The 13,809-nt window shown below is 47.7% G+C and overlaps 2 protein-coding genes across 3 annotated transcripts in view; one reads left to right on the top strand and one right to left on the bottom strand.

The window, feature by feature from the left end:
- PDXDC1 (pyridoxal dependent decarboxylase domain containing 1) overlaps window positions 1–13,809 on the top strand; it is a 41,910-nt gene that overhangs the window by 23,240 nt on the left and 4,861 nt on the right. Inside the window, exons 9-19 of one of the 2 annotated variants that reach the window (XM_044433170.1) lie at window positions 797–881; window positions 2,468–2,516; window positions 3,632–3,733; window positions 5,181–5,306; window positions 5,778–5,828; window positions 6,544–6,607; window positions 7,224–7,300; window positions 8,279–8,384; window positions 9,219–9,390; window positions 9,651–9,757; window positions 10,904–11,025. In XM_044433170.1, coding sequence (XP_044289105.1) covers window positions 797–881; window positions 2,468–2,516; window positions 3,632–3,733; window positions 5,181–5,306; window positions 5,778–5,828; window positions 6,544–6,607; window positions 7,224–7,300; window positions 8,279–8,384; window positions 9,219–9,390; window positions 9,651–9,757; window positions 10,904–11,025 — 1,061 coding nt within the window. Of the gene's footprint in view, window positions 1–796; window positions 882–2,467; window positions 2,517–3,631; window positions 3,734–5,180; window positions 5,307–5,777; window positions 5,829–6,543; window positions 6,608–7,223; window positions 7,301–7,408; window positions 8,004–8,278; window positions 8,385–9,218; window positions 9,391–9,650; window positions 9,758–10,903; window positions 11,026–13,809 lie in introns of those variants that run through there. The other variant, XM_044433171.1, reaches the window with a different exon arrangement.
- Window positions 1–13,809, bottom strand: part of NTAN1 (N-terminal asparagine amidase) — a 47,037-nt gene that overhangs the window by 16,062 nt on the left and 17,166 nt on the right. The window lies entirely within an intron of this gene.

Raw genomic sequence — 13,809 nt, forward strand, 5'->3', positions numbered from 1 at the left:
TAAAGTAGGAAACTATAATATTCTGCTACTTGGTCACGCTCTGAGCATCGTTTTCAGGCCCAGTTCTTATGAAGTAGCAAAGCCGTGCTTGAGTGGGACCATCCAATCTGCAGGTCACCTGCATGATGGAATGCTCATCCATACTAAGAAAAAAAATCAACTGCTCCTAAGGGCTAGAAACTCGTTTTCCATTAAAAGAAAACTGAGGAACTGCCTTGCGGCAAGAAGGGAAAAGAGGAGGGGAGCGCGATCGAGCTCAAACAGGCCCCAGACAAGAAGACACCGCTCAGTGCCCAGCACAGGCGCCAGATTTGAGCCCAGGATAAACCCAGATGGGAAAATGTCCCACTCCATTGCAAGGCAGAGTAGTTTGACTTGTGGATGGAGCCCACACGCAGCGGTATAGCTAAGCCAAGCCAGCAGGCCACTGTCTAACCACACACACACACCCCTCTTGCAGTCCACCTGCCACAGTTCGTCATGGCTGTACTATTAAGTCAACAAGTCAAACCCTGTGGCCTCTGAGGTGGGCCACGCGTGTGCAGTGGGTGGGCGGGGAAGTCATGCTGCCTCGTGCGTAGTGGAGCAGTCAGGAAGAGACCTGCAGGGAATGGCTGAAAGGGAGCCTTGCAGGGGGAGGAGATTGGGCAGCGCACCACCAAGTGTAAAGCCAGTGTCCTTGGGTGAAAACACAGTTCTCGCTCCTCCAGCCAAGAAACTGGGATAGCTTTGTTAGGTGGTTGTGCAAGCGTTAACAAACGCCCCACGCTCAGTTTGTTATTTCCCCTCCATGTAGGCACACCAGGAGCAGGGCATACGGACAAGCTCGGGCGGCTTAAAGAACTCTGCGAGCAGCACAGCATGTGGATACATGTCGAAGGGTACAGTGCACACTTTAGAACGGTCCTAACATTTTCAAGTAACGTTGCATCGAAATGCTGTTCGTGGCACCTCCAGAGCATGGGCGCAGGGGACCTGGCGAAAGGTTCCTCTTCCATCTCATCTCTTCTCTAACAGCTTCCGATGCTAAACTTGCAGCCCTGTTCTTTGAAGTCTGCTGAACGGAGGGATCTGGGACGTGACTAGGGACCGAGTGGGCAGTAGAAGCTGTTGAAAAGGAAAGGAGCCGCAGATCTGGATACGCACACGGATCTTGTGTGCTCGCTCCTGTGGAGCATGGAAGCCAGTGGAAAGTTCCACACACGTCAGACAGCCTGCTCTGCATCCCTCTCTGTTTTGGCACATCCAGGCAGTGTGTAAAAGGCCGTGCACTATTCTGCAGAGTACATGAGCTGTAGGAAGGGTTCTGCCTGTGATGCCATTCCTTATAAAGGGATCTGCCAGACTTGCGCTCTCGGGGCACATGATCTCCTCCTCCCGGCATGCATAGACAGGCTGTGAATTGAGCCGGAGACCGGCATGTGGAGCACATGTGTTACCATGGGGCCGTGGTCGTGCCCAGTACGGTGAGCCCAGTGCCTTCCCCCATCCTGCAGGTTAAAGCCGAACATGCTGCTCAGCCAAGGAGCTCAACTGGCCATCTTGCCCCTTTCCTGATTTCAGCTGAATCATTGTGAAGTCAGGGAGCTTGACTGCATGTGCTGCTTGCAATGGGTTTCTGTGTCACGACTCCCTTGTAAGGCGGGCGAGTTGTCCATGCATGCTTCTGATTGGTGGGATGCTGTCACCACCCCCTTTTCCCTCTAATCCTGGGTAGGGTTGCTTGAGAGCTAGAAGCTGCTTAACTTCCTGGGGTGAGATAGTGACTGGCTGAGATTTGTGTTCGTGGTAGGCTGGCACCCAATTCCTGCCCCACCACTTTTTTGTACTGGCTCAAATTAAAGCAGGAAGATCAGCCAAGTAGCTCGGCCGGTGAGGAGAGAGCTTTCTCTCGGAACCACCAGAAATTTGTCCTCAAACATCAGGTCCAAATTGATATATGACATCAGACGGATATATGGTATTTAGTAAAGGAACATCATAAGAGACAAAGATGGGAAAGAACAGTGGATACTTGAAAATAATGGCAAAAAAGGTTATTCATGACTGATTGAAGCCCCACTGATTCCAGTGGGCCTATTTTATGTATGATTAAGAGCACACTCTTACGACGGTTTAGGCTGAACAAAGTTTTACAAATTTCAGCATCCCCCAGCCAACATGGTTTCTCTCCTCACATTTGCATCGTGTTGTGTTGTAAATCTGCATTTGCTCAAGTTAAAATCTTGTACTGGCATGTTAGCTACAATAAAACTAGAGCTTTCAAATTTCAAATGCTGCAATAAATTCCAGTTTCTACCAGTGTTCAGTAAAATGTGTTTAAAGGGGACTTCAGTAAGTTGTAGTCTCTATATAAATTTCTTACATGAAAGAAAGGTAAGAGGAAGTCTAAAGGGGAATGTAAGCATTTAGAAGCAAGAGCGTGTTTAATCTACCAAACCAGTCTATTCTGTTGTTTGTTTTTCAGGGTGAATTTGGCCACTCTGACTTTGGGTTATGTGTCTTCATCTGTACTGGTATGTTTGTGTATCTTCACTGACATGTCTTTGGTTGTGGCTTCTCAAACAAGACTTTTTGCACAACTTAACAAAGGTTGAGGTGCAGTGCCTACACGTAATCTTATTTCATTTAAGATGCATGTATGATCAGATGAAAGATAACACAGGAGACGTGTCTGAGGGTCCCAAAGCAAGCTACAGTTTCTTACTTCTCCTATCTGCAAGTGCAGATAGAGTCTTCAAGCGTATACCATAACTTCAAAACAATTTAAGAAGTAGTCCATAAATGAATCATGATATTATTCAGACTAACTTTGACAATAAAGTACTCTATGACTGGATTCAGTTTGTGTTGGAGAGAATAATTTTAAATATGACTCTTGGCAAAATGAGAAATCTTTGTGTTGTACATGGACACACAGACACCGAGAGAAAGATTGGGAGAGAGAGATCCTTTTCTCAAATCATACAGTATAGCGCTGACAACAGTGGAGTAGTACTCTGGAAAAGAAGGGATGTTAATTTAAATGTTGAGGGATATTACTGTGCCCTTAAAATTGCTCTCATTTGGCCCTTCTTAGGCCTACCTCAAAACTGTGGGCATTAGGGAAGCCACTGTGGCACAGTGGTCAGACTGCTGGACGGGGACTCAGGTGATCTGGCTTCACATCCTCCCCTGGCCATGAAGCCCACTGGCTGACTCTTGGCCAGTCACAGACTCTCAGCCTAACCCACCTCACAGGGTTGTTGCGAGGATAAAATAGAGCCTGCCCTGGGTTCCTCACGGGAGGAAAAAAGCTGGCTATAAATTCAGTGTAATCATAATAAATAAGTACAAGTATCAGATTTACTCCCCGCTCCCCTCATGCTTGTAGATTAGAACTGTCTGAATCCAGTTTGCCTGGACACCGTGCTCTGATCTGGTTGGCAGGGAAGGATAGTTTGCAGCTGTGCCTGAAATACAGTCTGCACACCTCTCTAGTTCTCTCTCCATGGCCCCTTTCTTATTTCCCTCTTACGCATATTTGCCTGCTTAGAGATGCCCATCTCTTCGTTTGCAGAATCCAGGCTTCTTGCTTGTCTTGTCTGAGTTGCCTTGAAATCATAATAAAACTTTGGCTTACTTTCTGTAGGCATCAACCAAATGCGACAGTCTGACCCTGACTTTGGGGCCCTGGTTAGGTCTCCCAGCAGTGCCTGCCGTGACTCTGTACAGACATGAGGATCCTTCTTTGGTAAGCTGACTCATTGGCTGCTTGGGCAGTAGCGCCTCAAGAACTCGAGAGCTCTGCATGTGCAGGTTGCTCCCCCTGGGTTTGCAAGCGGCTCTGTTGATGTGATAGAATGGCTTAGAGTGGTGAAATGAAGATGTCAGCCTTACTTGCACAGAGTCCCCTGTAGCCCCTGTAGCTGCTGTGTGTAAGAAAGCCCTTGGCTTAAGCAGGCCTGCCGCGTTGAAGAAGCTGCCTCACACGAGCCGAGGTGACTTGTCCATCTAGTCCAGTCCTGACTGTGGCGCATTCAGACCTCACAGCAAACCGTGGCTTATCATGCTGAGAATGAGCCATAAGCTCCAGACTCATTTACTTCTTTGTCACAGCTGCAACCGTGAAGAGTGCTTCTGAAGCCGTTGCTTCTCTGTTTATTAATCACAGCTTCCCAAATTATCTGAAGCCAGCCAGACAGCTGTTCAGCATCTCTGACTAGCCACCTCAAACCTGAAGCAATTCAGCTTCAGATTCTGGGTTAGGAAGCTGGCTTCTTTCAGCAAAACGTAGGTATGATAAACCACCGTTTAGAGCCAGACAGAACCCTAAACTTCAGGCAATCAAAATGGAAGCCAAAACACCAGAGGAGCGCCATAAGCCCAAGGCTGATAGCAGCTGGTTGGCATCCATACAAGCACAGAAAATCGTAAAGTCAGAACTCAGCCTGTGACCACCAGCAGCTCTCCAGGGTATTAAGCTGTGAAGGGTCTTTCCTTCTCACCTGCTGCCTGACCCTTTCACTGGAAATGCCAGGAATTGGACCTGCCTCTTTCTGTATACATCGCAGGTGCATTACGTTAATCTATAGTCTCAACCAAAAAAAAGTACAGCCTACAAACCATATGGCAGCCCACCTGGTCTTGATCGACCTACTTGTTCCTCTGCCCGTCTGTTCAGGGCAACACAAGCAGAAGTCAGGTGTACTCGCAAACACAGAACAGCCACAAGACGTGATAGGTTGGCTGCCTGTGCCAGTGGATCTCAGGCTATGTCCGTAGGGATTAGAGGGTTCATCCCTTGACCCCACACAATGAAACTGGTGTTAATAAGCTTGTTAAATAAGTTAAATAAGCTTGTTAAATAAGTATGTGTATTTCTGCCCTTTGAGACACTCTCAGAGAGCTGGTGCCAGGGACTCCTTTTCAGTCTGCTTTACACTGGCCACTGATGAATTGCAGGAGAGCTTCCCTGTGCTTTCCATGCTTCGATACTGTGTGAGCGTCGTCTTGATCATTAGCAGCAGTAAAGGGAACACTTGTATGCTACTTGTCATAGTATCGCTAAGTGGTTTGCATACACCCCCTTTTAGATGCTGCAGTCCATCCCGAAATGTTGGAATGTGGCAGCATAATGAATAAATGGCAGCGTAATAAAGCAAGCAGCTGTCATGGTAACATGTTGTTGTTTCTTGCAGTCCTTGGCTGCAGGCCTCACCTCGAGTCAGGCAGTGGAGAAGCTTCGTGCCCTGCCGCTGTGGCTCTCCTTGCAATACCTTGGACATGACGGGATCGTTGAGAGAATAAAACACGCATCTCAGTTGGTAAGATGCTTGAGAAGGTTTCGGGTTCTGTGCCACTACTGTGCGCCAGTGTGTGTTTCGCTCGTGCACTCTTTGCACTTCCTTTCCACCCAGCAGCCTGTTCTCCGGGCAGTTCACAACATGATAAAGCGTAATATAAAGCCTTTAATGTGTAAAAAGAAAATTAAAAACCATTAGTGGTTGTTTGGCTTCCCAAACACAGAGTGAGGTTGAGGTGGCAAATGAAAAGGGGGTCATGATCAGAGTGGGGAGGGAACTGAATAGGCAGATAAAGTTATTTTAGTTGGTAGGAACCCTCTGTCTGGAAAACAGCTGGTGTTTCTCATATATCAAAGGTGCCTAAAATATATTTCTCCACATACAACCTTGATTCTGGCTTGTCACTTCAAATATTAATGAAGTCCGCCTCTTGGCCATTTGTAATGCTTATTCTGTGTTTGCATTTAATCTCCACTAATTTTCTTCTAATAGAGTCAACGACTGTTGGAAAATCTGAAAAACCAGGATTTTATTAAAACCTCAGTAAGTTTCTTTCCTTTTCAATAGTTCTGTCCTTACTCTACAGAGTGCTTGTTTAAGTGGTAGTGGGAGAATCGCAGGCTGTCAGCCTAATTAAGGGTGCAGTCCTCTGCTTATTTAGAGAAAAATGCCCGGCGTCACCCTGGAGACTGCTGGGAGCCATAGGACCTTCTTTTTGTCTAAACATGTCTAGGATTGTGCCCTAAAAGGTAAACAGGAAGACAGAGGTTCTTAGCCCAGTAGAGAGAAGGACTTGTGCCAACGATAGCACACCTTGCATGGCCGTAAAGCTCAACACAAGGAAGAACCTGGTGATCAGAAGTGTGTATGAACGAGGCTTGTTGGACTCGTTCTGTGGCAATGCAGCTGCATAAACTGCGTGCAAGTGTTAACGGAAGCATGTTCGTTTCTAACGGGGTGGAGAATGTGTGGCCCTTCAAATTTATTTGGTCACCAACTCTCATCTGCCCCAGCCAGTATAGTGGGTGGTCAGGTATGATGGGCATTGTAATCTAGCAATGTCTAGAGGACCTTGGGTTCTCCATTCCTCTTCTGAACTAATATAGTAGCTCCATTCTAATTTCATTCTAACTTGAATATTCATGCTGGCAAAAACATGGTTCCAGAATGTTATTTTTTCTTCTCCTGTGCAAATGCTCTTGCTCCATCTTTGAAACATGGGCTGAGGTTTTTTTGTTTTCCAAATTCCATTTCCAAGGTCGAAGATGAGCTTAGTTCTCCCGTGGTAGTATTCAGGTTTGCTCCAGAACTTCCACATATAGGTGAGTACTGTACAGAGAAAATACGTTATATACTCGCACATCAATATTGGCTGATTTTCCAGGAGACCTCCAACCTCCTGCAAAAGTGACTGATACTCTGGTGGCCCTGCTGAATGGGATGGGCTGCAGTGTATTGGGGAAGGAGCCCCCCAAAATGGGCAGAGGAACCTTCCACAAGCAGAACCTTCCCTCATGCGGAAATGTCCTTCCTCTCACAGAAAGCAGGTCCTGAAACCAAATCTTAATGCTACCCTTACAATACTTCATTTTTACATTTACAAAAGGCGGTTTTGGTTCTGGAACATCAAAGTAGTGGGAATGCGGTTTGATGAAGGCAAGGTGAAGAGCTATGTCAAAGAGTCGTGGCACCTTAAAGACAAACACACCTATGATGGCACAAGCCTTCATCAGATGCAAAGCAGCAACTCTCAAAATAATTAAGAGCAAGCTTTTGGGGTACAGTTTAGACACCACAGAAAATAAAGGAACTATCTTTCTTCTTGGAACTGTCAGTCTATGTATCATATTGTATAATGCATGCAGTCTGGCTTCAGGAGAGCTGGAAGCTGCTGAGCCCCTCCTTGTTTTGACAATTTCTCTCTTTCTGTGAATTCAGATCACAGGTTACACGCTGCACAGACCCCTATAGCAACTGGCAATGAGCGATATGTGTGTGATACTTTTACCCAGTGGGTGAGTATGCCTGTTCTTTACCTCTCCTTAAACAGACAAGTGATGGGTAGATCAAAAGCCTGGAACAACTGCTGGCCCTTTGTGTGAGAGGGTGCTTTGCCTCTACAGGGTTGACTTGGCTTAAGGACTTGACACAAGGCTTAATGACTGAGCAAAGGTGTGCAGTTGGCTGACAGGCCCGGCTCGCTTGGAAGCGACAAACCAGGAGACGGCGTTTGGACTTAATGCAAAGCTGTCAGTTCCTGGCCTGTTTAGCCAGTGCTGAGCAAATGGGTCGCGTGTGCCAGCACTCTGCTCATTCACTGTAAAGAAGGGTTAGCCAGCAGTCCTGGCTTCCTGTTACCTGCCAGTGCTTGTCCTGCTGCCACAGCGGAGCAGAAGAAGAAGGTGGCACTGCTCAGTGTACGATGCGGCATCTTTACTGAAGCTAAGCAGATCTGGCAGCCTGACCAGTCTTTGGGTGGGAGACCTCTTGGGAACCCCACATGCGGCAGGGGCCACAGTTTCGGGCTGGGCGTGGTCGGTGTGGCCGCTCTGCCCGCAGCAGTACGCCTGCCGTATGCCAGGCACACCAGGCATCAGGGCAAGCAGGAACCAGGGAAGGCCTGCCCCCCTTTCCCGCAAACCCGCCCTGCGGCACCGTGCCCCAGGCACTGTAGTCAAGGAGGCCCCACGGCCAGTGCGTCCGGACCTGGAGCAGCCTTCCTCCTAACCTCGGGGCTGGGAACGGGGTGGGGCGCGTGTGGCAGGGGGCGGGTTGCCGCATAGGGTCTGGAAGGACCCCACTTGCCTCCGCAGCCCCAAGTCTGGGCTGCTCGTGCTGAGCAAAGTCACGGCACGAGAAGCCAGCCCCCGAGTGCCAGCAGAACGAAGACGCCCCCTGGGAGCAGCGTGTGGGCAAGGCCATTTAAAATGGCGGGAGCAGGCGATGGGCCAGGTTCGCCCGTGCTGTTTGTTGATCTTGCCTTGTCTCTGCAGCTGGGAGAGCAGCTGGCTCAGCTGGTGCCGGCCAGTGGCGTGGATATTGTGGAACTGGAAGACGAAGGCACCTGCGTGCGCTTCAGCCCATTAATGACTTCTGCAGGTAACTTGTCTATTTACCTGGAGGATATTCCCTCATATGGCAGTTATCCCGCTTGCCTAGCCCTTCGGCCCTGTGTGTTCTTGGCGCTTGCTCTGCCTGCTTGATTGTGGCCTTAAGCTGCTCCAGTAGTTTCAGCAGAAGGATTTTATTGGATTTACCTGTGCATATTTTAGTCTACAGATTAACATGAAAGCCAGGTGACAGAGTGATACCAATTTACATGAAAAAAGAGGAAGCAATTTTAGGAGGTCAGAAGTGAGTGACTTGAAATATGTTGGCACTGAAAACTTTAATACGCTTCCGTGTGTCATGGCCTGTGCCATTGCTTTTGGTATCATATTTTAAATGTAATTTTAAAACTTATTCGTGAACTACTTGGGCAGTTCTATTTAGTGGTAGATTATTAACTGTCACAAAGAAAGATGAGGAAGGGAGATGCATGCTTCTTTGATTTGGTCGACACAGCAGGTTTAGACTGCTTTGGAAGAGGCATTTTCTCCTACACCACAAGGAATGCCTGTAAGATGGCTTTTGCCAACTGCAGGTTGTAGAAGTACCCAAAGTAACATATATAAAAATCTACTGTGCACTTAATTGGGAGCACCATTTTAGTTGATTGATAAGAATAACAGTAAAGACAACAAGTTTAATTAATTATTACCTGGAGTACATTGCTGCCCATGTTTTCCCAAGCTCCTAGGGAGATGGTGCATTTGCTTCCTGATCCTGTGCCGAATTTCACGCGTTGGGCTTTCAGAATGGGGTGTGGAAAAGTGCAGAGCAAGTGCCCTGTAGGGGGCGCCATGTCACTTGCTAATGGGTGGCGCGCTTCAGTTTTAGGAACTGAAGTGCAAGATGTTGACCAGTTGGTGGACTGCTTAAAGATGAAGGTTCCAGTACTGACCTGCACACTGCAGCTAAGGGATGACTTTGAGCAAGAAGTAAAAAGAACCATCGGCCTCTCTTACGTCGAAGACCTCAGCTGGCCTGGACTCGGGGTGGTGAGGTGAGTATACTCCTTGAGGCACTTTGAGAGCTTTGGGCTGCATTCAGAAGTATTTATCTTGAGTAATGAACCGCGCTAGCGCCACATCCAGCCCTCATCTGGATAGGCATGCCAGCTTCCAAATGGCTCAGGAGCAGCCAGTCCAGTGTTCGATTTACAAAGCAAGCATAATAGAATTCTACGATTTCCTCAGGAAATGCCTCCCATTGCCCTCAAGAACGTTTACTTACACAGCTCTCCATCTGCCTTGGTTTTGAAAGGTACGAGGGGCAGAATGAAGACAAGCAGGAGCAAGAAATGGAGAAGATTAATAATGGGCTTCTGAAAAAGCTAAATGAGCTGGAATCGGATCTGCAGTTTTCCTTAGGTAACTCAATTTGCCTAAAATGACTCCAGGGATGCATATTTTAAGTTTCTGCATTTTAGAAACCTCACCAAACTGCAACATCTCAGTAATAGTTTCTCTACAAAATGGATTGATTTTACACGTAAATATTATTTAGCTGAAATTGTTGATCACTTAAAACTGGAATGCAGTCCCACAAGAACCACGGGTGGCCCACACTCTTGGCTTTTAGAACGGGGCATGAAGATACTATCTCTTGAATGTAGGGAGAAATCTTGACACTGTTGTGGGAGAGGGTCTGTAAGAGGCCCAGCTCTGAGCAACTGCGCTCAAGGGCAAAGATGATAGGCTGGAGCCCTTAGCCCTGAAATTATAGAATTGCACAGTTATTAATTATGTAGTCTTTCTGATTTTAAGGTTTTCAGGGTTCTTCCTTATTTTATTATCAGTTACTGTTTATCACCTAAGTGGCTTTTTAGCAGATATACACATTAATAAGTGCATAATTGCTTTCATTGTAAAAATTGGTTTTAAAAAAGTCTATAACTCGGAATTATCAGAAATTTGAGGGAGAGAAACGGAAGCATTTCCAACCAGAAGCTGAAGCTGTTGCTAAAAAATAAAAACTGCTATCACAGGAGAGGGTAACCTGAGGCCTGGGGCCCCTTCTGGAGTCCCAGTCCAGCTCTCCCAGCATTCCTCAGGACTGTGCCCGGTACTTCCCGTCCCACCTTGTTTTCATTCAAGCGCCAGTTGGATTCCCAGCACCGCAGGACTTTCCTTATACTCTCATCCCCTTTGCCTTTGGCCAAGCCCAGCACTGGACCGTAGCCCCTGAGGACATCGCCAAGGTTGACTTCAGCCCTCAGACCGAAAAAAGCTCCCCAGCCCCTGTGGGGCAGTTACAGGTTGAAGGATGAAGCATCTGTTCCCTGCTCGAGATGGGAGGCATCTTGAACATAGTGCCAGTTTGCACAACACACCTCTTGTGGGTGGGGAGCCCACTGAGAACACATGCCTCCTTCCCCTCCCACAGGCTCTAAGGGCCAGCGCTAGTAATATTTCTCTTTTAGGAAAATGTCTTACCCACATGTTAAAGCAGATGTTTTTACAGATTCCAAAGTACGTTTGAAATCTCATCTTACCTCTTTTTTTTCTCCTCTCCAGGCCCAGAATTTGGAGGGGAGAAAAACTGCATTTATATCGGAATGGTCACCGAGGATCTAGATGTGTCTGAGCTGGTTGAAACAATTGCAGCGATGGGCCGTGAAATCGAGGAAAATTCAAGGGTATGTACTGAAGCAACAAGGCCACCATGTGGGAGCGGAATGGAAGGTCTCACTGTGCACTGGATCAAATGCTACCTATAAAACCTTAAACTGTATTAATAATATTATTTTTTATAAATCACAGAAGACTCTTAATAGTTTCAGTTGACGTTTTAAGTCATAAGAACACGGGCTGCAGTCTGGAACAACTACTTTAGATGCAGCCAGGGGGTAAGGAATGCCCAGTGGGATTTTGGACTGTGAGTTCATTGAATGGAATGTTACACCATAAACGTTTTTAGAATCTCCCCCGCACCCTTTACAAATGTTGTTTGCCACACGAGAATCACCGCTTAACAAGTGAAGCCCAAATACCCTTAGGTGTGCTGGACTAATTGAATAGTTCTGTACGTCTTCGTTACTCATCACATCGCCCCGTCACGCACGTCACCGTACCAGAGCCAATTTGCCCAGAAAGCTAAGTTAGAGCATTACAAGAACAGGCTCAGGAGAAAATCTGGGCTCTCGCACTCTCCCCTCCACCCCTGCTATGGCTGTGAGGAAGTGATCCAGGGGCTTCTGCTTCCTTTTTACATGATAGTTTAGTGTGCTGTCTGAACCTTAGGTTGTGGTTAATCTTAACCAGTTAGTGGCCAGAAGCCAACTGCAGAAACTCTGGTTTGAAGTTGCCCTCTTTCCACTAACCATAGTTCCTGTTAACCATCGAATGCCGGGTTCAGGCAGCACGGTTAAACTGTTGCTAATAAAAAACGGAGGCAAGACCCTTCCAGTGCTCGTGGCCGTGCTAGAGGGAGCAGGAGGGAAAGCGTATGAGGCAGGTGTCTGGCACAGCGCCGTTGCAGGATCCTGCAGCCAGCCCGGGAGGTGCTTTGCTGGCTCACTGTTCCTTGCAGGGTATCTTCACTGGCGTTTTTAAAATTCCTTTTTAAAAACAGTAGTTTTCCACTTCTTCCAGTGTGGGGCCAGCTTTAATTGCAAGCTGCTAGGCGGCAGCCAGTGGCGTCGCTCGTTCCTGCTTTTCCCCTCTAAGAAAGTGATAGAGAACCAGCCACCACTGGGTGGTGGGGATCCCAACTCCCATTAGCCCCAACTAGCATGCCCAATGAGCAGGACAGTGTCAGAACGTGGGTTCCGCGGCCACTCCAGGATGCTCAGGTGCAGAGGAGGATGGTGGTGTAGGTGAGGCAGGGGACACCCCATGCCTGAACGGGGTACCTGGGCAGTAGATGCAGCTTGCCCTGCGTGAATAAGAGGCTGCACTCGGCATTCCCTCTTCTACACATTTGTGAAGCCACAGAACTACAGAGGCCTGCCACCCTTTCCGCCTGGCCGCCTTCTCTCTCTCCTTTCTCTTAAAAGACAAAGGTGGTGCTGCAAAGGCACCACTGTCCCTCTTAGTCTCAGCACCCTCCACTTTGGACAACCCGAAGACAGTCTCATACCAGAAAAGAAAGGCCTTGTTGGAGAGAAGGCTCACCCTCCGCCCCAGTCCAGTGCTTGCTTGGCTTCTCACCCAAATCAGTGTGTATTTATCTATTCAGTGGGTCCTGCAGTGAGATTCCCTCATCACTCGTAGACTTCAGAAGATATTAAGCACAGTGGAGCTGATAAATGAACGAAGCTCACATTAATCATGGGCTTGGGGGCTCCCCTGTTCCGTTTTCCTCAATATCTTACGATTAACTTGGTTGTTGCAGACAGCTTCCCTGTCTAGGGTTTTTTTTTTTTTTTTAAAGAAACAGCTTGTAGTTCCTCCCTTTTAATTTCAGTCACTTCTGCAACGCTGCAGGCAATTAAGAAATGGATTTTCCTTCCGCCGAAAAGTAACGAACTTCCCACCGCTTCAGACTGCAGCTTGTTGATTTTCCAGCTGTCATCGGTGACAAATCCAACACGGCCATTAGCATACTGATTAACCGGGGCGGGGGAGGAGGGAATGGCTAATACATTAGAGAGGTTTTGTCTGCATGGATGTGCTAGTCACCCTTCCTCTCCCAACTGCCTGCAGACAGTGCTCATGCCAGCTCTTACTCCTGTGCATCCAGGTGGCATCCTCTGACCAAGCCTTCCATAGCCTGGTGCCCTCCAGAAGTTCCTGGATTACAGCTCCCAGCATTTCTGATTCTTGAACATGCTGGCTGGGACTGATGGGAATTGAAGTGGAGGGTGGTAACAAGGGGGAGGGCTTTCTCAGTGCCCCCCCCCAATCTATGGCATAACTTCCCTGCTGCAGCCCAGCTGGCACCATATCTGTCCTGGTTTTGACACCTGGTGGAGATGGCCCTCTGAAGCCTTTAAAGACTGACTCAGCCATCCGGGGGCTTGAGGGGAATCACCAGGCGTTTCACAGGGTCATTCTTTTCTGTTATTCCTTGTTCTTGACTGCTTTTATTAGCTGTTTTTAGCAGTTTAAAACATCTTAATATTTTTCTTTTATATTTTCATTGTACTCTTACCATCTGTTTGTATGGACTGTGAAAATTTGCCCAGAGAGCTTGTCATCAGGTGGTACAGAAATGAAATGAGTAAATAAATCAAACCTCCAGAGGGCAGCAGGTGGAGAAGGCTGGACTGGCCAGCCGGTCTGCGGAACTTGCTTGCACCAATGTAACAGAAGTGCTTAGCATGGATGAGCTCCTCTCCTATAAACCGGAATTCTAGCAGGCTCTCAACTTGACGACTGCCAGTGCAGAATTCCTCTCCTCTTCCAGCTAGCTCCCCCATGGCAAGGCATTGCTTGGTGCATTTCCTGAGCTAAACCCTGAGCGGCGTTGCAGAATTTCT

Source organism: Varanus komodoensis, unplaced genomic scaffold (genome assembly GCF_004798865.1).
Source record: "Varanus komodoensis strain SLA01 unplaced genomic scaffold, ASM479886v1 scaffold26, whole genome shotgun sequence".
Taxonomy (NCBI): domain Eukaryota; kingdom Metazoa; phylum Chordata; class Lepidosauria; order Squamata; family Varanidae; genus Varanus; species Varanus komodoensis.